Source organism: Peromyscus californicus, unplaced genomic scaffold (assembly GCF_007827085.1).
Source record: "Peromyscus californicus insignis strain IS unplaced genomic scaffold, ASM782708v3 Scaffold_11__1_contigs__length_118956290, whole genome shotgun sequence".
Lineage (NCBI taxonomy): Eukaryota > Metazoa > Chordata > Mammalia > Rodentia > Cricetidae > Peromyscus > Peromyscus californicus.
In genome coordinates, this window is record NW_026294402.1 from 114,957,476 (window position 1) to 114,979,882 (window position 22,407).

The 22,407-nt window shown below is 48.5% G+C and overlaps 1 protein-coding gene across 4 annotated transcripts in view; it reads left to right on the forward strand.

Moving 5' to 3' along the window:
* The window catches only part of Myrip (myosin VIIA and Rab interacting protein), a 193,738-nt gene that overhangs the window by 156,841 nt on the left and 14,490 nt on the right, over positions 1 to 22,407 (forward strand). For all 4 annotated transcript variants that reach the window (XM_052724427.1, XM_052724450.1, XM_052724435.1 and 1 more), the window contains exons 11-12: positions 3,278 to 3,517; positions 16,899 to 17,093. In XM_052724427.1, coding sequence (XP_052580387.1) covers positions 3,278 to 3,517; positions 16,899 to 17,093 — 435 coding nt within the window. The remainder of the gene's footprint in view (positions 1 to 3,277; positions 3,518 to 16,898; positions 17,094 to 22,407) is intronic.

Here is a 22,407-nt window from a genome sequence, read left to right on the forward strand (position 1 = left end):
TTTTGAGTCAATGTTTCAGAATTTCTGTTTCATAGGTTTTGTTGTAAACATCCTCATGTAGACATCTGCCTTAGATTATCTGGTTACAGGCTGTACCGAGTAGAACTGATGCACAGACATCGCAAAGGCTAGAGCAGTCTGACGGGCATGCACGCCACAAAACAAGAACCAGTTGTCTGGTCCACACTGCACCGTGCTGAGGGGTGAGGCCCTTCCTGTTAGGAGACTGGGAAGAAATACAATATCTACTTTTTGAGCTTTATTAATATTGTTGGTAATGTTCACCCATCAGTGCTTGAGTCTGAGAAAGTGCACCTAAGACAACTGACTGAGGAAAACCACAGGTCTTCCTTAGCCGTACTGCTCTGCCTCTGTTATCAGGGTTCAGGCAACTCTCCACTCCCTCACCGTTGCCAGGGTCCGGGTGGCTCTCCACTCCCTCACCGTTGCCAGGCTCCCTCCATTCCGGGTCCCTCTTCTGAGCTGTCTGGCAACTGTGGAGAGCTCTTCTTCTGTCCCCATCAGTGTTCTCTTTGCTCTGATGGAAAAAAATTGAATTCCCGGCTATGTTCATCAAAAGGCAGAATGGGATGACTCTCGTGAGTGAGTCACCCTGCTGGGCGACTCCATTCTCCTGTTTGTTAACTTGGTCTATTTTAGCAGATTCTACTCTCCTTCAGTTTACTATTTTAGTCTATTTTTGCTCCATCAGAAATAATGGGTGAAAAGTGATGGTAAGTAACTGTGGTGGATAGAGAATAGAACATGTTTCAAGATAAGAAAAAGATTACAAAGATCCTGTTGCAGATCTTAGGTTTGTAAAATGCCCAGTGACTGTGTTGTGATTACAAAATAGAGTGTGTTTGATTCCATTTGAAAAATAAGTAAATTTTCCCTTTGTTCTTTAGAGAGAATGAGAGCTGTGAAATACCAAGCCTTAAAAATAGATAGAATGACTCCCCAAGGGACGTCAAAAGACTAAAATGAGCCCATGAGACCCAGATGGCATGCTATGTTACCGATATAGGGACATTTCAACCCTTCAGAATATCTATATTATTCTTTGACAATCTCATACATGTATACATTGTATCTCAATCCTAACCACCCTCAACTCCTCCCTCCCACTCTCCTGGATACCTCCCTGCACATTCCCCTCCCACCCTGAATCCTCTCCCCACCCCACCCCTGTTTTAATCCAGAGTTCCATTAGTGCTTCCTGCTGCAGTGCTGGCTTGTCTTGTTGACTTGCTTTTGTGCAGGTAACCACAGCTGCAGTGGGTTCCTGAGTGCAGTGGTCATGCCATGTCCAGAAGATGGCGTTCCACAGGCTCACGAGTGCAGTGGTCACAGGCTCACGAGTGCAGTGGTCACAGGCTCACGAGTGCAGTGGTCACAGGCTCACGAGTGCAGTGGTCACAGGCTCACGAGTGCAGTGGTCACAGGCTCACGAGTGCAGTGGTCACAGGCTCACAAGTGCAGTGGTCACAGGCTCACGAGTGCAGTGGACGAGTGCAGTGGTCACAGGCTCACGAGTGCAGTGGTCATGCCACGTTCAGAAGATGGGGTTCCACATCCCTCCTCCTCACCCAGGCTTACATTCTTCTCCCCCCTCTTCCATGATATCCCCTAAGCTTTTGGGGGGAGAGGGTGGACATTTAGAGAGAATGGACATTTCAGTACACATCTACACAACCAAAAACCAAGAACACAGTAAGAGCCACAATCTTCATGGCCTCCTGGGGTCCCCACCCCCTACCCCACCTCACCCCATCCCCACCTGTAAGAGTCACATTCATAGAAGGAGTTTAACATATAATCACCAAGTAGAAAGCAGGACCAGGAGGTGTGGTATTTAACTAATGGGGGTATAGTTACTGGGGTATGACAATGTGGCTCACACATGCGCACGGACCCTGCCCCATCAGTTCTGGAATACTCATCCTGTTTTTTTTCTTTTGAGCTGGGTGATGGCAGCACTTGAAGTTCCAGCTCAAGCATTTCTTCTGCAGGGAAACCTTCCCTGTCTATTTATGAGACATGCAGGTCCCTACACACTGTCCTCTGCAGGGTCCCTTCACTGCTTCCCCTGTATACCATCCTCTTTGTACCTAAAGGCACCTTGAATCCATGAGGAAGGTTTTGGTCTCCTCTGCCAGGAGGTGGCTGGTGGGAAAACCAGGCAAGCTTGCCCAGCCTGACTGCTGCCAGTTTGGGAGCACAAGAGACCTGAGAATGAAAAAGAATGAATTTGGGGCTGGGGAGATGGCTCAGCTGATACAGCGCTTGCCTTACAGTAGGTAGGAGGATCTGAGTTCAACCCCAGGATTTTTTTAAAAAAAAGGAAGAAAAAGCCAGAAAGAAGCCAGGTATGAGTGCATGCCTGGAGTCCTGGTGTTCTGGGGCCAGACAGTTGGGTCCCTGGGGCTTGCCTACTTGGTGAGCTCCAGGCAAGTGAGAATTGGACCCAGGGAGGTAGTCAGAGCCAACCCAGGGCAGAGGTGCACAGGCAGGGAATTCCAAATCTCAGAATAGAAGTCTCAGGGAAGGGAATAAAGTAGAGACCTGTGGAGCTCCAAGCACTTGAGAGAGGTCCTGTCTCAGAAACGAACAGGGTAAGCTGTAACTAAGTGTGGTGGTTTGAATAAGAATGGCCCCTATGGGCTAACATACTTGAATGCTTAGTCCCCAGGGAGTGGCGATATTTGAAATGATTAGAAGGATTCAGAGCCTTGTTAGAGGATGTGTGTCACTGAGAGTAGGCTTTGAGGTTTCAAATACTCAAGCCTATTCAAGGCCCAGGCTCTCACACACTCTCTCTGCTTGCTGCTCAGGATGCAGCCCTCACCTGCTTCTCCAGCACCTGCATGCACACTGCCATGCTTCCTGCCATGATGATAACAGATTGAGCCTCTGAAATTGTAATCTAAACCCAATTAAATGCCTTCTTTTATAAGAGTTGCTTTGATCATGGTTCTCTTCACAACAATAGGACAGTGACTAAGACACTAAGGAGCAATAGCTAAGGTTATCCGTGGTTCACATACAACCCACCCACATACACAAAATCATAGATTCAAGCACTATTCTAAGTGGGATGCTCATCTACCTAAACTCTTTACCTAAGTGTTGAATATGTTAAAGAAAGCCTAAGCAAAGTGGAAATCAAGCAGGGAAAGTTGTCGCTGCCCTGGGCTTCCTCCACTTGGGGGTTGTTGTGGACAGCCGCAGCCTACTCCTCAGAGGAACCTTTATCTCCTGATCTGGTTCCACACAGGTGTCAGACAACATGTCAGAGACAGACATCAGCATCGAGGCTCAGAATTCCCGGACCAGCACAGACTCTACAGAGGAGAAGCTGAGAAACAGATTGTACGAATTAGCCATGAAAATGAGCGAAAAGGAGACTTCTTCTGGGGAGGACCAGGAGTCCGAGCCCAAGACTGAACCCAAGAACCCGAAGGAAAGCCTCTCTTGTGAGGAGAACAGCCAGGGTGTCCAAGAGGAGCTAAAGAAGGTAAGTGCCAGGAGACACGTGCAGACATCGCTGCAGCTGCAGTGTGTGTGTGTGTGTGTGTGTGTGTGTGTGTGTGTGTGTGTGTGTGTGTGTACGTGTGTACATGAATGCATGCATGTGTGTGTGTGTGTGTGTGTTTGTATAGAGATATTCTGGGCCTCAGAAAGCTTCCTCTACAGTATTCAGCCCATGCACTCAAGAGAGAAAAAGAACTGTCTCAGTCCTTGCCAGGAACAAGGAAGGAATCAAGGAAGTCATCCACACCATGTCTCCCGCTGTCCTTCATCTTCATTGACCTTCCCTGTTCCCATTGAGCAAAAGCATGTCATCCTCTTCCTCTCTTTTTGCCCATGGTTTGGGATTATGCACTATCCCCTCTTTAAAGCAGCGAAGAAGCTTCTATCCATGGTACAGGAGCTTTGTGTTGGAAGTGGCCATCCGGACTCTGGCTGTGCCATTTTTAGATCCCAATTTGTTTATTTCAGCCTGATTCCTTTTCAAACCAATTTTATATAGGATCCCTGTGTTTAAACAGGTTGGTCCTGTTCTTAGGATCTCAAAACCCGATCGATCCCTGGGTCTTCAGCCCCAGACTCCTTCTCTTCCTTACAAGCAAACCTGAGCTCCTAGGTACGTGGTTTGAGAAGCATGGGCGATAAACCAACCCCCAGCAGAAAGGGGTCACAGATGGCCCCCATTCCACTCTGCCTCTGCCCTCTGTGCCGGCTTTCCCTCTGAAGCTTCTCAAGGCTTGTTGATACTGAATATCCCTGTCTGCCACCAATGAAGGGAAGAGAGTGACATGTTGAGTACCCCGTTGGTATGTTGTAGATAGATATATAGATGATAGGTAGGTAGACAGATTGGTTGATGATGGATAGATAGATGGTAGATGAATGTTAGGTGATAGGTAGATGATAGATTGGTAAATGATAGACAGACAGACAGACAGATTGATTATGGGGAGTCTCTGAAAACTCCACAGCCAGCAGAGTAATGATCTATGTGAGCCAAGAAGGAAATCCAGTTCAACACCACTCAGTAGTCAATGTTGGTTCAAGCTTCTAGAACATTTATTGTAGCTATATTTAAGCACAGCACACTTTTGGAAAAAAAAGTTTTCTGATGATAATTAACTCAATCCTGTGTGTACAACAAAACTTAAGACATGTTTATATTGAAACTCTTTACAAAGTACACATTATCCCTTCCATAAAGATAGTTCTGTTGACTGAGAAACAATGCTCAAGGTAAGGGTCCAGGGAGAATGACTGAGATAAACATAGAAGTCTGTGGGAGTCAAGTGTGGCCCGGCCCTGCAGATAGCATAGAGGTCACAGTTGTACAGTACATGTGACATTTCCCATAAGAGTGGGTTCTGTTGACTGAGAAACAATGCTCAAGATGAAAGTCTGGGGAGGGAGAGTCGGGGACAAACAACTGTCTGTGGCAGTCAGGTGTGGCCTGGCTCTACGGGTAGCGGGTCACCAGGCTACTGACTCCACCCATTCCTCCCAGGTGGAAAGCAGATTATCTGTCTCTTCTGTTGAAGAAACAGCACTGCATGTTTAACACTCCTGCTCTCCCTAGTACTTGGCTGTGAGCACAAGGACCTTGTGCCCTCTACAGATAATGGATTGATAGTAATGATAGATTGGTAGATGATAGATACAATAAATAGATGATTGATTGATAAATTAGATTATTAGATAACAGACAAGCTCATTAAATAACCCTTTGATATAGCTGCAGCTGATTTTGCAGATGGGGAAACTGAGCCTGGGTTTTCAAGGCCTGCATCTAGGGTCAGGGCTGAGGATGCATCACAAACCCTGACCTCAAATCTTGAGCTCCCCTCTTTGTATCAGGCCACCTCTTTGTTAGCTCCAATAGGATTTCATCCCCTAGCACCTAGGGCTCTTGTGTTTCACATTTGAGAGGTGGTTCCAGTAGAGACTCGTCGCTCAGGTCTTTTCTCTATTCTAAGGGTCCACCATGGAAGCTCACAGGTTCCTCCTGCCCCTCATGCATGTGTGAAGGAGCTCCCTACTCTGCTAGGCAGCTGAACCAGCTGAACCACTGCTGTAGAGAGATAGGACCACTGTGATGACAGATGGTCAGCACAGGCCCTGGGGAAAGTAGAGATTGTCACATGATGTCTGTCTAACAGTGGCTCCATAGCCTGTTGGCTTTTCAGCCTAGTGGTCCCAAAGCTCTAAGGAAAACTTACGCTGGACCAGTGGCAAGGCATGTTGAGATGAGGTGCATGCTGCCACCTTCACCAGTCAACTGGGATCACCTCCTCTAGGCACACCCACTTATCTGCCGGATGCACTCCCAGGAATAATGTGCAGGAAAGGAAGGGCCACTGGGGGAGTAGCAAGGCCCTCCTCCCGCCGTGCTCAGCTTCAATTACACGCCCAAGTGTATAGGCTCCTCAGAGTTCAAGTCTGTCCCCCAATTTACCAAAAGTTCATGAAGATTCAACCAGTTATCATTTTAAGTACATGAAAATCAATACCTAAAAACAACAAAAAAGAATACATTTCCCCCAGCAGGCAGGACAACTGGAGAGCAAAAATACAGATTTACAGACCGAATATTATCTAAGCGCAGAGATGGGCTCTAGGCTTAGAGTGTTTTGTTTTGTTGTTTTGCAAACTCTCGACTTAGGCTGACGTCTTGGCTCATTACTGTTTCAGGCCCCTGTTGTCCTTTCTTGCCTGTCCACCAACCCTCACATCTTCGTTGGTCTCCTATGGTTCCTGACCCTTCCCGGACCCTCCAATCCTTTCCCCACTCAGCAGCCCAGCTACCCTGCTATCACAGTACTTGTTCTCAGCATGTCAACAAGACTGTGTCTGTCTGTCTGTCTTATTTTTAACTTGATTCCTAGGATCCAGCCCAGGTTTTTAGTGTTGATTGGATAAACACATCTTGTCCTCGTTTGTAGGACAGGGATAATCATACTGCCTTTCAGAGTTTCGAGGCTTGAATTATGCAGCGTAAGCTTCGCGAACAGCAGGAGCTCAGCAAATGTTAATTAGCATATCCCCTGTAACAAGCTTCAGGAAAATCAACTTCACAAAATACTGTCCATCTGCTGGGGCTGAGAATGGTGAGCTCAACGCCTTGCAGCCCACAGACGGGGGTCTGTGTCCACAGCTGGTGCCCTTTGCGCTGTACAGAACGTCAGTGTGGCGGGGGCACTGCATGGGCCGAACCCCAAGTTCCCATTTTTAAGGTCAATGTAGCTGACATCTCCCATGATCCAGTCACTACCAGTCTCTACAACACACACACACACACACACGCACACGCACACGCACACGCACACGCACACGCACACCTTAGACCTCACAGGGACCTCCCCCTGTTGCATCTATCCCTGCTTCCCTAGAGCTGACCTACAGGCATGCAAGACTGTGATACTAATGCCAGTTTGGTGACTTTAATGCAACTTTTTCTGTAGAACTTAGGGTTTCTGGGTCCTGCCCAACAGCAGCAGAACCCCTTTAAAAGCATGGTTTATTGCCATGTTTGGAGTCAGACCCCAGCAGTAGGTAGATTTACCCCTCAGCTGGCCTCAATGGTTCATTTTGGCTGGGTGTAAGTGGACCAGTGCTGATTGAGAAACTGCTGAAGAATAAGCTTGTAGATCCTGGGGTCAGTCCCAAAACCTTGTGGCAATTAGTTGTACAAAAGGGTCGTGCTGCTTCTTTGAGTGGTGCTCTGGTCCCTCAGACCCCATTGGTCAGCCTTCCAAACTGTGGTGCTTAAAGCCTGGGAATGAGCACCAGCTTTCCCAGCTCTGGGCAGGGGCCATTCCAGTGCTTCCAGGAGAACATCCTGGTGGGGTGGTTCTTGGAACTACTTACCTCTAGGGTGTGGCACTCCTGAAAAAGTACTTCAAAGAAAAGCCAGGGACTGGCCTGAGTCTAAAGGCAACATTTCAGTAGCCAAATCCCCCACACATGCCCTACTATACCCAAGTTTACAGTAGCTTCCTTCTGGAACCCTCCTGGCTCCAGAATTCTGTGGTCCCATATGTGTCATGACACATGTTACCATGGACAGTGGTATCACCTATCATTTCCTGATAGGAATATTATTTACAATACTGCTTCTTGAAGACCCAAGTTAGCAGACTCTTGCATTAGAGACCAATTTACATATCCATTGTTCTGGGACATCTTAATTGAAGGCGTCTTAGTTTATTATCACAAGTAGCTGAGTTGTGTTTTATTTTTATGGGAGGGTCTTAGCCCAGCAGACCTCTCCCACATATGTAGTGGGCATTGAGATTTGACTAAGTTAATAAGAAACTGATGTCAGGACTTGAAAGATGGCTTCACAGTTAAGAGCACTGGATCGTCCAAAGGATCCAAGTTCAATTCTCAGTACTCATGTGGTAGCTAACAATGCCTGTAACTCCCATTCCAGGGTACCTGATACCCTCTTCCGGTCTCTGTGAGCACCAGGCAGGCATGTGGTACTCAAACATGGGTGCAGATGAAACACTCACACACATAAAACATTTTATTGAAGGAGGAACAAATGGCCCACCGGTTCCACATGGACCTAGAATCCCAGTTAATGCTGGAGACAGAGCTCTATTGACCATTGTCTCTGGGGTTCTCAGATGTAAGGTGCTGGTGATGAAATTTTTGTTGACGCCCTGCTGTTGATCTCAAGTATCACTATCCAAGTGTGCCTCGCCTTTGTGAAGTGAGTCACCATCATGTGAAGACACCAGGTGGCATTTTATGTCAGAAGCATGCCTTTAGCTTGACGTAAGGGTGAACAGAGTATTAGATGGTAGATGGATACTACTATCAAGGAATTAACATGCCTCATTTCTAATTCTGTATAACTTCCACTTTAGAGAAACAGAGACTCTAGCCATCCAGCTCTTACCCATAGTGCTTGAGCAAGTGAGGTTTCCAATCACTCAGCATCATCCATGCCCAATGTATCCTGCGGGGCAGGCAGAGGGACTGCCACTGGGCAGATAGGCAGAGTTCTGGCACTGTCCCCCATTATAGGGGCTTCAGAACAGTTTTCCCTTGAGGCAAACATGGACTGAGAATGAGAAAAAAACCTTTTCCAGACCTCCAGTGCAGGCGCAGGCCTTCACCCTCTGAAACACAGGGGTCGTTGGAAAAGCTGTCATCCTAGCACAGCAGAAGGAGGCACAGGACAGGGAGGATTTGAAGAGAGAACCAGACACGCTCTCAGAGCTTGTACACAGAGAGAGCTAAACCTCAGATCCCTGGCTTGGAACCCTTGTTCCACAGAAGCCCCAAAACAAGATGCCCTGGGGAGGTAGCATGATGGGACATCAGAGGGTCAGGAAGGAAGGAGCACCTTGGGCAAAGCTAGACAGAAATATTTTCTGAGTTACGAAAACACAAAGCAAGCCAATTGTCATCTGACTTCCACAAGTTCACCATGGCATATGTGCATCCATATTCACACACATACACACACACACACACACACACACACACACACACACACACACACACACAGCAACAATAATAAAGTAAAACATATCTTGAAATGAATTTTAAATGCAAGTTACAGTAGAGTGAGGCCCCTTTCGACTGACACACTGGATGATTAAAAATAACAGTAAGTGATGTTGGTGAGAGTTCAGGAAAGCGAGCAGCATGACACACACAAAATGGTGTCAGCATTTATTAGCAGTGTGGTGACATGGTACCCAGAGCAATCTAAATGCACATGGCCAAGGACTCAGGAATTATTCTTCAGTCATTTATCTTACGAAGAATGGGGCACTGACCCAGGATGAATTCTAGGGTAGTTCATCAGGCATTGTGCATATGTTGGAAGCAACCTAAGTATCCACCAGCAGGGGGCCTTAGGGACGTGGAAGTTGAGGTCCAGAAGGCAGATGGACAGTGCCTCTAGAGCTGGATCAAGGTGATGAGTGTGAGCCTGGCAAGTTGAGGTTTTGCGGTGTGCCCCATGCCTTTCGTTCCCTCCTCCATCTCCCCTTCTTCATTCTCCTCTTTTCCTCCTCCTCCATCTTTTCCTCTTCCTCATCCTTTTCTCTATTGCTTCTCGCCTTCTCCTGTCACACACCCCCCACCCCGCATTAACTAGAAGACTATCTTGTCTTCTGAAAGTGAGAGGGTAGAGGAGTTAGAGTTCCAAGCTTGTAGAAAGGATTATGGAAACAACTGGAAGAAATAGGAAGGTCCCTGGGGCAGCTGGGCTCCTGGGTGGAGCCGATGGGAACCTTCACATGAAGTGCATGTGTGAGAACAGCAACCCTGGACTCATGTGAATACAGAATGGCAAATCCTTCCCGTCATGGTAGTCTGTAAATCCTTCCTGTGCAAAGGAGAGCTCTGTTCATGGCGGTCTGCTCACCAACCACACCCTACCCTTTATGTAATTACCCAGTCGGGCCCAAGTAGCTCTGGGGTTTGTGGGAGTCCCCTTTCCCCTCTTGGCCTGCTGGCCGTCAGTCCAGGAGGGGAAAGAGGCAGAAAGGGTGACAGAAAGCTTGGTGGCCCGAGAGCATGAATGGAGACAGCCCTCTGGGAGACAGAGTTCAATGAATCAGCTCAACTTTATTTCAGAGTATAAGGAATATATAGGATTGGGGAGCTTGGGGACAAACCCTAATTTGCATTAAGTGGCACCCTCCTGTCATAAGGCTTAGTATGTGGCAGTAGGGTCCTACAGCGGAGCTCCTAACACAGGTCTTCTTAGCAGGGATCTGTGCCTTGCAAGGGTCAAGCTAAAGATGAATCAGGCATCTGGTTTAGAGACAGCTTCTAGACAAGGGCAGAGAGAGGGTAGGAAGGCTTGCTGGGAGGAAAGGAGTTCCATATTGCCAAGCTTGGAGAAAGCTGCCAGGCTATGGCAGACTGTGACTTCCAGCCAGCTAGCAATGTATTCCAATAGGGGTTTACATTGAACCCCCATTTCAAGAGTTTCTAATGAAGCCATGATTGATTTTTTTTCTGTGAACTAAAGATTGCATATGAATCTCAAAGAGGACTGGGAGGATGGAGGGAAGAAAAGGGGGTTAATTCCAACCATACTAAGAGCAAAGAAAAAATGTGAAGTTAACACTTAGCAAGAAAACTGCAGATCTCTGAGAACTGGAGCCATGTGCTGGAAGGAGAGGCAGCTTAGAGATGACTTCTTCCAAAATTAGGTTAGAAGTTCAATGTAATTCAGAACAGGAAATCAAACCAGATGTTAACATCCCTAGAAGACTCCCAACATCAAAATCATCTGATGGAGGAAAGTCAAAAATAGTGTAGAAATGTTTAGAAAAATTAAGGGAGGGTTGGAGAGGATTGCCTAGCAAGACATTGTGTATGTGCTTTAAGGCCACAGTAACTAAATTCGTGAGGTATTAGGAAATACTCCACAAGTAGAGCCTAAAATATATTAAATGTAAATCATTTTATTTCATGATTCCTAATCATTCCCCACCCTTAACTGGGAAAACGATGCTGTGAGGCTTTTTAACACGCAGTGGGGGGGGGGGGCATGTGCGGTGCCGCCGCCCCACACACACACACCATGGCACACATGTGGAGATAGACTTGCAGAAATCAGCTCTCTCTGTGTGAGTCCCAAGGAACAACTCAAGGCATCAGGTTAAACAGCAAGCTTCTACCTGCTGAGCCATCTCGCTGAATTAAGCCATCATGGTTTTTTTGTTGTGTTTTGGGGTTTTTGTTGTTGTTGTTTGTTTTCAGGTAATTGGTAATGGGAACCACTATTCACTTGTTTAGGAAGGGTGTGGGGGACATGGGAGGAGAACGCACTCAGACTCTGATAAAAGAATGAATGTGTACCCCACTTTGCAGACCCCAGCAGCAAGCAGAGGCAACAAGAAAATGGAGATGGCTAACTTCTACAAGGAGTGGGGACCCAAAGCTGGAGTTCAGTCCCCACTCATGTACATTTGTTCAGCGAATTCTCACTAGGATGTTCTAAGAGCTGTAATGCATTGTGGGTAAAAGAGGACTGCTTCCTGGTTGGTGAACTCACCCTGATAACCAGGCAGGTGTGGGTATGTTTCCATGAAGAAGCTATAGAATTGAGATGAGGAACTTTAGACAGGAAGTCCGGAGGATGGGTGCTGGATGGCAAGAACCTCTGGCCAAGTGGGTTGAACTGAGCCCGGGAAGGAACAGAACAAGGGCCAGGCAAAGATACCCAGGAAGGGTCAGTCTGGGAAGTAATAAGGTCACCCAGGCTGCTCTGGCCACCTCCTTACCCACTGAATATAGAGGGTGACTTTTCAGCCACCCTGGGTTTCTGCACATACCTTGGTGGTGGTGTGGCCACTGTGAGCGATACAGAAACCTTAACAATCAGTTTCAATCACAGGTGACAGAGCAGCTGTCACACACAAGCAAGACAGATCATTGGCCACGGTCACCTACTGGGCCAGGGAAGCAATTCCTGCCTGCTCTTCCCCTGCCTGAGATGGCCAGCTCAAGGATAGCAGCCGCAGCATTGGCCCATGGTGAAGAGTGCATGTGTACTGCTCCTGCCAAGGACCTGAGTTTGGTTCCCAGCGCACACATTTGGTGGCCCACAACTGCCTGTAATTCAAGCTCCAAGGGTTCTGATTCCCCCTTGTGGGTTCCACAGCACCTGCACTCATGTGCACATGCTCACACATGGACACACACACACATACATAATTAAAAATAGATCTTTTTAATTTTTAAAAAAGAACAAGCTGGAGAGTGCCTGAAGAACTCCAGCTAAGGTTGTCCTCTGGCACGCGCGCGCACGCACACACACACACACACACACACACGTGCACCCATACACACATGCACACCTGTACACACCCCTCAGTTCTTCCTAGAGGTCAGCTCTCCTCTGATCTCTGATATGTGTGGTTGTATCTGCTTATTACATGTGCTAATTTATTAAGATCGTGTCCCAACTTCGTCACACATTTCTGTACTTCCGTCTTTCATGAAGTCTCTTCAGAGGCATGGGTCTGTCGGGGAGCGCATTTTTATGGGTTTTTGGAGGTACTGCCCAGGCCCTTATGTTCATGAGAACTGAAACACACATTCTCTCAGCTCCTTGTGGGGACATGTGGAGTGTCTTTTCTTACCTTTGAAAAGGAGACACCCGTGAAACTCAGGCATTTGGGGACCAGTCTTCTTGCTTGTTGCTGTGCCAGTTGAGAGCATCTCACAGACAGCACCTGTAATTTGAGGCAGAAAGCGATGGGCAGACTCTGGCTCTAGGTTTTGCTGTGGTGTGCGTTCTTTTTCACTGTGGTGAGTGTGTGCCGCTCAGCACTGGTGGGCTCAGGCCAGGAGTGCATCCCTGGATAGCTCTCAGCTGTGCTGTGTGGCTTGGTCTCGCCCTGGCCTTGCTGGTGGAGGCTGTAGAAAGACGGGATTCCCTCCCCTTGGCCCTTCTTTGGTTCATCTTTTGCTCACTGACCTGACTGCCCCTCAGAATTTTTTAAATTAGTTTTTATTTTATGTGTGTGAGTAGCTACAGGTACATAAGTGCACCATATATGTGTTGGTTGCCCGTGGAGGCCAGAAGAGGGTGTTGGATCTGACGGGACTGGTGTTGCAGGCAGTTATGAACCACCGGTTAGGTGCTGCTGCTCAGCAGTGAGAGTTCTCAGCTGACGAGTGACGAGCTGCCTCTCCAGCCCTGCGTCACAGCCCTGCAAACACTGGGTCCAGGGACCTCTACCCATGGATACTGGAGTGGTGGGATGGTGGGAAGGGCACAGGCTTTGGGGACCAGGATTTCTAGGCTCACATTCCTCCTCTGTGCCTTCATCTTTAAAGATGGGATGAAAATATCCGCCTTGTAGGGTGAAGGCTGAAGGCTGGACGTGTCTACTAGACTATTCTGAATTCTGTCTCATGTGCTTCCTTTTTGGAAACCAAATTGCTCTTTCCTCTTTCTTTATGAAATGATATTAGCAAAGTCACTATTTGCAAGGATTGCAGATACATAGAAATATCTGGTGCCAAGAATGAACCACCCCTGCCCCCGTGTGTGTGTGTGTGTGTGTGTGTGTGTGTGTGTGTGTGTGTGTGTGTGTTTTGTGTGTCTGCATCTCTCTGTCTCTGTATTTTTGTCTCTCTCTTTGTCTCTGTCTCTGTGTCTGTCTGTCTGTCTCTCTCTCGTGTGTGTGTGTGTGTGTGTGTGTGTGTGTGTGTGTGTGTGTGTGTGTGTTTCTTCAGGTCCTATCTACCCTGATTTTTTTTTTAAAACAGAGTATATCCTTGACCTGGGGCTTGCCCATTAAGCCCCAAGGATCTGCCTGTCCCCACCTCCCCAGTAGGGGTTACACACCTGACTTTTCCTAAGTGATTTCTTAGGATCGAACTTAGGTTTTTACACTTGTAGGGCAGGTATTCATTACCTGACCCATCTCCTGAGGCCCCACTATGTGACTCTCACAGGTCAGCCTCAGCCTCGCTGTCATCTGTGGGTGAGCAGGATGCAGCATCTCCACAAACTTCTTTTACTACTTTATTAATGAATGACTGAGACTGAGAGGCCTCAGAGTGTCCAGCCGTCCTGCCCCTATGCCACTGTGGTTCTGCTGAGGGCTCTCCCTGCAGGTCACCTCTGCATCCTGTGTGTGAACTTCTCTGCCACATTGGTTGTGTGGCAGACATGGTGAATTTTGATATTTCTGTGGGGCTGCAACATAGTCTGAATCCCAGGAGCGAACACTTGGGCTCTCAGAGGTGACATCGGTCCTGGAGGCTCCGAGAGTGTGCCTCCCAGCAGACACATCTCCTGGTGAATAGGCACCCTAAATCACCAGCCTCACCTAAGCTAAGGCGTGCTGGGATTTCATTTGCATTCCTCTGGGGAATCATGGGTATGTACCGGGCCCACAATACATTCATTGTTCCACTTCTGTCCCATTCTACTTCTTTGATGGCTAAAAGGTTGGGTTTGGGTACACATTTGTGTGCAATTTCTATTCCAACTGTTGTTCCTGTGACCACAAGTGTCTGTGGGGCCAGCCTCCCTGGTCTGAGGAGCCCCCTGTTCATGAGTTGACCACCTGCCTGCACGTGTTTGCCTCTTCCTTGTCTGATGGCAAGACAGTTGAGTTTGATCCATCTTATAATTAGCACCTGGAGGGATGTAGGTGGCTAGAATGATGCACCTTTCTGGGCTCTCAAATCCTGCTTCAGCCTGTTCTTCAGAGTTGTGTATAACAGATGCTAAAGAAGCCCTTAGCTTCTTATTCCTGCTGAAAACAGGGCTCCCTGCCGGCCACTCCTGAACATCTACCTCTTCATCAAAACCCTATCCAGTGCTGAGAATAACTTTTATGGCAAACTTTCATCTTGCTTGGTCACTCTACACCAGGCAGGGACAGGATGTTTGAACAAGGAGCAGTTAGCTGTGGAAGTCCCCCAGTGACTCTGGCCAAGCCAGTGAGTGACCAGAGATTGGGTCAGGTGGCCTGCTCCTCTCATTAAGGACAGTCCATTAAGTCCCTGTTAGCTCAACTTCCCCACTCCCACCTCCACCCCAGGTCCAAGGAAACCGGCCACTTCCAGGTCATCAACAGGGGAGTTGCACATAGATTCCAGCTTGCACTTCCCATGGGCATCAACTGGAACTCCAAACAACAGGATTTCTTTTGTTATTACTATTGGTGTTGGTTTGATTTAGGTCATTTTCCTCAGCTGGAGTCTACTTCCTTCTGATGTGGTCCAGGTCTTTAAACCCTTGACCTGGCAAGTGAAATAGGAGGCCCCCTCCCCCAACAGAGAAAACCCACCTCACGCTGCATGGCAAGTAAGTCTACCTTGGAGGGCCAGGACAGTGAGTTAGTGACAGGCAGTCAGGGTGGGGTCAAGGCAGGCCAGGAGGGCAAGGACTTGCTGCATTTCCTTCACTGCCTCACCCCTTCACTCAAAGCTCTCGCCTCCGAACTCTCTGCTGCCTTTGTTGAAGGGGAAGTGTTGCCCAAAGCCTCCTCTAATGAGGCAGGATCCGAAGTAGAATCCATTCCAAGGAGCAGCTTTTTCCAAAATCAAGCCTGGGGGCTGGGGGATTGCTCAGTGGTTAAAATGTTTGTCACACACACAGCAAATGTGAGGACTGGGGTTCGAATGCCCAAGAGTGGACAGAGTGACCTTCCTGTAACCCCAGCTTCCAGAAGCTGGACACAAGGGATCCCCAGAATAAGCCGAGCAGAGAAACTGGTAGTGTCAGAAAGCTCGGGGTTCAACTGGGAGACCCCGCCTCGGTGAATAAGGTGGCGAGCATGTGGTCAAGAAAGATTCCCAGTGTCAACCTTGGGCCTCTGCACACCTGCACATGTACACCCACAGACATGCACAACATATACGGGGGGGGGGGACTTCTCTAAAAAGTAGTTGGCCTCCTCTTTAGACTCAGTGATCTGTCATAGGACCAGCCATAGCTGCAAGGGAAGCTAGGAAATACTGCTTCCTGTTTACCGTGAGAGAGGAGAACAAGAGAGGCCGGCTTGAGCTCGATGTGTGAGCTAGCACACAGCACCTACCGAGCCTCAGAAGAGTTCTTTGTTGGTACTCTCATTGTATGGATGACTACAATAAGTTCTAGAACGGAGGAGTGGCCTGGCTAAGGTCCCATAATAGATAAAGCTAGAGTCTGGCCAGGTCTCCTAACTCCACATACAGAAAGCCACCCTCAGGACCACACTGTAGATGCTATTTCACATGGTTGTGAATAAAGTGATATTGAGAAAATAAGATATCATCTAGGAAATAAAGTAATTGATAATAAAGACAAAGCACAGATAGCTTCCCCTCAAGCTCTGCCTACTCCCTCCATCCCTGTGACCCTGGGGTTATTCTCACTGTAAGTCACCAAATCAAAACCGAGTCACACCAGCCCTCCTCTAGGTTCCCTGGTGCTATGTAAATTCTTTTATTTTCTAGATTTATTCTGTTTAGTGTGTATGAATGTTTTGCCTGTGCCCAGAGAAGTCAGAAGAGGGCATTGAATCCCCTGAAACTTTGCAGATGATTGTGAGCTACCATGTAGGTGCTAGACGTTGAACCCTGGTCCTGTTAAGAGCAGCCAGTACTCTTAACCACTAAGCTATCTCTTCAGATTTCTTTAACATCCTACCCTTTCAGTAGGGGTGTGTGTGTGTGTGTGTGTGTGTGTGTGTGTGTGTGTGTGTGTGAGAGAGAGAGAGAGAGAGAGAGAGAGAGAGAGAGAGAGAGAGAGAGAGTGAGAGTGTAAGTATGTATGTTATTACAGACTTGACCTCATGATGGGTGCCAGGATAATGTAGAACTTCTGTGTCTTTGTTAATGTGCTGTTCTTGTCTTCTGTCCCCTTCTGTTATTGGACCAAACAGAAGTGTTCTGCTGTTTCTCTCTGCAACATCTCCACAGAAGTCCTGAAGGTCATCAATGCTACCGAGGAGCTGATTGCGGAGTCTGCAGGGCCCTGGGAGATCCCCCCAGTACCAACTGACAGAGACATGGGGATGTTTCCTCTTGGGACAGACCAAGTGAGACTGGACAAGCAGCTGACGTCCTTGGAAGAAAACGTAAGAGGGTGTGAATGTGCTAGTGAGGGTGAGCGTGTGTGAAGGAGAGAGAACAGTAGGTGCTCCCAAATCAGGCAAGGACGTGAACCCCCTCTGTGGCTAGTGTGTCCTTGGGGAAAGGCTGCGGCAGGGCTTCCCAGAAGCAAGGATGAAGTCAGGAGTCAGCAAGTGACTATGAGAAAGGGGGATGGGAGCAAAGCTTAAGAGGAAACCCTCTGTGCTTTGTGCTCGTTATCAATTACGTTAGCTGGGAAATGGCGTCTGCAGTGTGGTCCCAAGGGTGCCTTCTGTATGAGGAATTGGACCTGGCGAGACTCTAGCTCTGTGTGTTATAGACCTTGGCCAGGTCACTTCCTCTCCTTAGGGAAGATGGTGCAGGGATGGCGTAGGGAAGGGAAGAGGCAAGAAGCCAGAGCAGCTTCAGCCTGATGCTGCAGAGAACTCCCCGGGGGGAGCTGCATCTCGGACCTGGACTTCTCCACAGCCAGCCAATGCTTCCATCCTTCTGCATGCAGGTTGAATGTCTTCCAAGGTGGTCCTCTGCGGGGAGTTGAGATGTAGGGAGTCAGTGCCTAGTGAGGCTTTGGGGGTGGGGAGGGTGCCAAAGAAAAAAGTTAGAGGCTGGGGAGCTGGCTCAGTGGCTACAGTGCTTGTCGCACAAGTGTGAGGAGTTTAGATCCCCAGAAATCCACAAAATGCCAGGTAGATGTAGTAGCGTACACATAATTCCAGCCTGTAATTCAGAAGGCAGAGACAGGGGTCTCCAAGTAAGCTGGCTAGCAAAACTGGCTATCTTGACAAGTTCTGAGTTTGGTTGAGAGACCCTGCCTCAGTGAATAAGGTAGAAGCGCGATGGAGGAGTGATTGCTGACATCACCCTTGGGCCCCCACATACGTGTGTATTTGCACACACGTGCAAAACATGTGCACACACATAGACACAGAAATGGAGAAAGAAAAGAATATTCGGTGGTGTGTGCTAAAGTAGAGCGAGGCTTTCGTAGGACATTGTGACAGGTAGGCATAGAGACCTTGGCAACAGAGTCATGTGCTGGGGAAGAGACTGAGCCCCTGATAAGACCTGGGTGAGTAGGAATTGATGGTTGAGGAGCAGAGAGGGGGTGAGTAGTTGGAATTTTCTTTGGGCTGCCGACCAGCTCCCAAATGAAGACACGGAGACTTAGGAGTGCTTGGCCTTAGCTTAGACTTGTCCCACTAACTCTTTTAATTTCATCTAACCTGTTTCTCTTCATCTGCATTTTGCCTGGAGCTTTTAACCTTTTTTCCTTCTGTATGTCCTTTCCTGCTTCCTCTGTGTCTGTCTGTCTGGCCCCTGGCATCTCTTTTTCTTCCTCACTCCCCTAACCCCCAGCCTAAGTTCCTCCTCCTACTTACTCTCCCTGCCTAGAAGTCCCACCTACACCTCCTCCCTTACTGTTGACCGGTCAGCTTTTTATTAGACCAATCAGGTGCCTTAGGCAGGCAAGGTAAAAACAGCAACACATCTTTACGTAATTAAACAAATGCAACACACCTTTGCATAGTTAAACAAATGTTCTGCATCGGGGTGAGGAGATAGAAAATGCCCAAAGAAACCTTAAGGAATGATCAAACAAACCTAACCAGATTCCTGCTGAAGACAGGCCAGGGTGGTGCAGGCATCATTTGGGGACAGAGGAAGACAGAAACCTAATGAAATGTGGGTGATCCGCTGTCAGGGATAGGGTTCCAGTCAAAAGGACTGGGCAGGATTCTTTAGATAGTTCTTGATCTAAAAACTTCACAGGTGAGTCTGGGAGATGGTTCTGAGCCTCCACTAAAATGTGGGCAACCAAGAATCTTTGTTGAGGGGAGTATGTGGAAAACTGACCACATACAAAAGTGTGGCCCAGTGGAGAGCCAGATAGAGTCCTTCCACTGCTGGACGAAGGTAGCTACTAGAAGCACCTCGGTTCAGGGCTGGGTAATATCTCCATGAGTGAAGTGTTTACTGTGCAAGCAAAAAGACCTGAGTTATATATGCCAGATTCACATAGAAAAGCCAGACATGGTGGCATGTTGTAATCCTGGAGACAGGCAGACACCTGGGGCTTGCTAGTTAGTAAGCCTAGCTGGGTAAGTTCCTGGTCAGAAACCCAGTCTCAACATTCAAGGCGGCTAGTAACTGAGAAGTAACACCCCAGGCTGCCCTCTTGCACGTGCATGTACACACACACACACACACACACACACACACACACACACACACACACGCATGCACACACACTGACAGTAGTCAATTTTTTTTCTCATTTTATTTAGAACAAGGACAGCACACCTTTCTTTCTTCTAAAACAATATTGGAAACTACATGGCCTGTGTGCAGTTTCATGGCAGAAAATGATTATGTTGTTATTTTGCTGGGGTGGGGAGGGCTCACTAGTATTTTCAGTTCAAAATGTGTCCACTTATCCACTGATGCAGGATGTCAGAAGCCCCAGTGTGGATAGATACGTAGTTTCTAGGCTGGGTCTGCAGCCAACCACTCCCTTCTTCAGCCCAACTCCAGCTCTGTCCCATTCTCCAGAATGAACTGCCTGCCTCCTCTCCCCTCCCTCCCCCTCCCCCTACTCCACCTTCTTCCAGCTTTTCACCTCTCACCTCAGAAGAGAAGGGTACCCATGCTCCTTTGAATTTTATAAGATGTTGAGTAAGAGTAGGAAAGGTTCTTCCCCGCATCTCTCTAATCCAGCAGATCAAAGACGGGGGGGGGAGGGATGCGCTCTGCCCTGTGGTCCCCAGCCCTAGGATGGAATTCAGCTGAACAGCAGGAAAAGGCAGGGCTGGCTGCAGCTGGTTTAATTAAATCATGGCTTTTGTTGGTCTGCACTGCAAAAAGTGCATTTCATCCCTCACCCCTCTCTGCCTGTGTGCACAGGACTCTCAGATAAAAGAGAACATTCTGTTTTGAATATTCGCCCTTGGAAATGCTTCTAAGGCTGTGGAGGCTACACAGCTAGAACTCGGAAACACCCCTCTTAGTGTCTAATCGCCTGTTTTGCTCACTGGCTTGTTAACTTGCCTGATGAGAGGAGAACCAGGGAAATTTAGAGTCCCAGGGCCTCAGCGGCATTAGCTCTGGACTCTGCTCTTGTCTCCCCTAAAGTCTACACCACTCACGGCTCCCCTCACCCTCCTTAGCTGCATACTTGGGAGCTCAGTTCTTGGGCAGAAAACCTGGGTCTCTGGGATTTACAACTACTTCTAAGAAGAGTCCAGCTGTGTCTACAGGGGTCTAGCTGGGAGAGGAGAGATTTGAAAAGAGACTGTTAACTGAGATATGGGCAAAGTTGAGAGGTACCAGAGGGCTGAAAGAATAGGAATGGAGGAAGCCATACCACCCCTAGGTGGTGCAACCAGAGCTGAGGAGTGCTGGAGCCTGGAAGAGTGTCTCCACCAGTGGAAGCTAGAACCGGAGAGAGTGGGCTCCCAACACGACTTTAATGCTCCCTTGCCTTTAACTTCTTGTTGGTGTCGCCTATTGACCAGGGAGACATGGCCATGAGCATCGTAAAGACCAGTGTCTTCACCTCATTTCCTGTTGGTGTGATAGCACCCCAGCAAGAGCAACTTAAGGGAAAGAGTTTATTCTGCTCACAATTCCAGGTTACAGCCCATCATTGTGGGGAAGTCATGGTACAGGAATTTGAAATAGCCCATCACCTGACATCCACAGTCAAGAGCAGAGAGCAGTGAATGAATGCATCCATGCTGGTGCTCAGCTCACTTTCTCAACTCTTGTCCAATCCAGAATCCCTGCCTAGGGAGTGGTGCCACCCACAGTGGGCAGGTCTTCCCACTGATCAAGATAATCCCTCACTGAGATTTCCTTCCCAAGTGATTCTAGACTGTATCAAGCTGACAATTAAAAGTACCCACCAGGGCCTGGGATAGAGGACTCAGCAGGTAGAGCATTGGCTGCTCTTCCAGAGGACCTAGGTTCTATTCCCAGCACCCACATGGCAGCTCACAACTGCCTATAACCCCAGTTCCAAGGAATCCGACTCCCTCTTCTGTCCTCTGCTCTGTGCACACATGGAGCACTTAATGTACATGCAGGCAAAACATGTATACACATAAAATAAAAATAAATAAATCTCACAAAACAAAAAACAAAACCTAGCCATCACGTGAAGTCAGCCAAACAGGAAGACCAGAGAAGTGAAGGATAGAAATGGATCTGAAGTGATCCACAGAGAGCAGCTAGCACAGCATTCTCAGACCTGTAGTGTGAACAATAGGGTGAGCCACACAGCCATCCTCAGACCTGTAGTGTGAGCAATAGGGTGAGCCACCTCAAGATTTTCCTCAGGTGAGTGAATGGAACAGAGGAGTCAGCTCTTCCACCCCCAACTGAGGACCTGGCTCATCTACTTTGCTCTAAGACAATGGCAACTTTTACTAACCTTGATTCCACCCCCTGCCACACACGCACGCACACGCGCACGCACGCGCACACACACACATACACACACGTACCTATCCCAATTTCCTTTTAGTTTCAGTTCGTGTTGTCCGTGTACTACAACCAGTGGCAGCAGACACAGTAGAAATGCCCAGCTCTGCCACTGAAAACAGGACGGAGCAGAGGACATTGGCCCTTTCCAAGATTCTCTTGCTGCCCCAAAGCTCTAAAGAGGAGGTGGCCCCAAAACTCATGGCAGCCACTGCAGTTATTTGGTAACTATCTGCCCTTCATAAGCAAGGGAAAAAATGCTACCATCTACTGGTCCTCTAAGGTATATTTCATGGAAGCCAAGTCCAACAAGATGCTATGGGGACCAATAAATTGGGGTGGTTTGTTCATTCTGTGAAAATTGAGATCCATACATAGGAGACTCCTGGAAGTGGAGCCGGGGCGATGGTGGGGCCGGGGCGATGGTGGGGTGATGGTGAGGCCGGGGCAATGGTGGGGTGATGGTGGGGCGATGGTGGGGTGATGGTGGGGTGATGGTGGGGTGATGGTGGGGCTGGGGTGATGGTGGGGCGATGGTGGGGTGATGGTGGGGTGATGGTGGGGTGATGGTGGGGCGATGGTGGGGTGATGGTGGGGTGATGGTGGGGTGATGGTGGGGTGATGGTGGGGTGATGGTGGGCCAGGGCGATGGTGGGGTGATGGTGGGGCGATGGTGGGGTGATGGTGGGGTGATGGTGGGGTGATGGTGGGGCTGGGGTGATGGTGGGGCGATGGTGGGGTGATGGTGGGGTGATGGTGGGGTGATGGTGGGGCGATGGTGGGGTGATGGTGAGGCCGGGGCAATGGTGGGGTGATGGT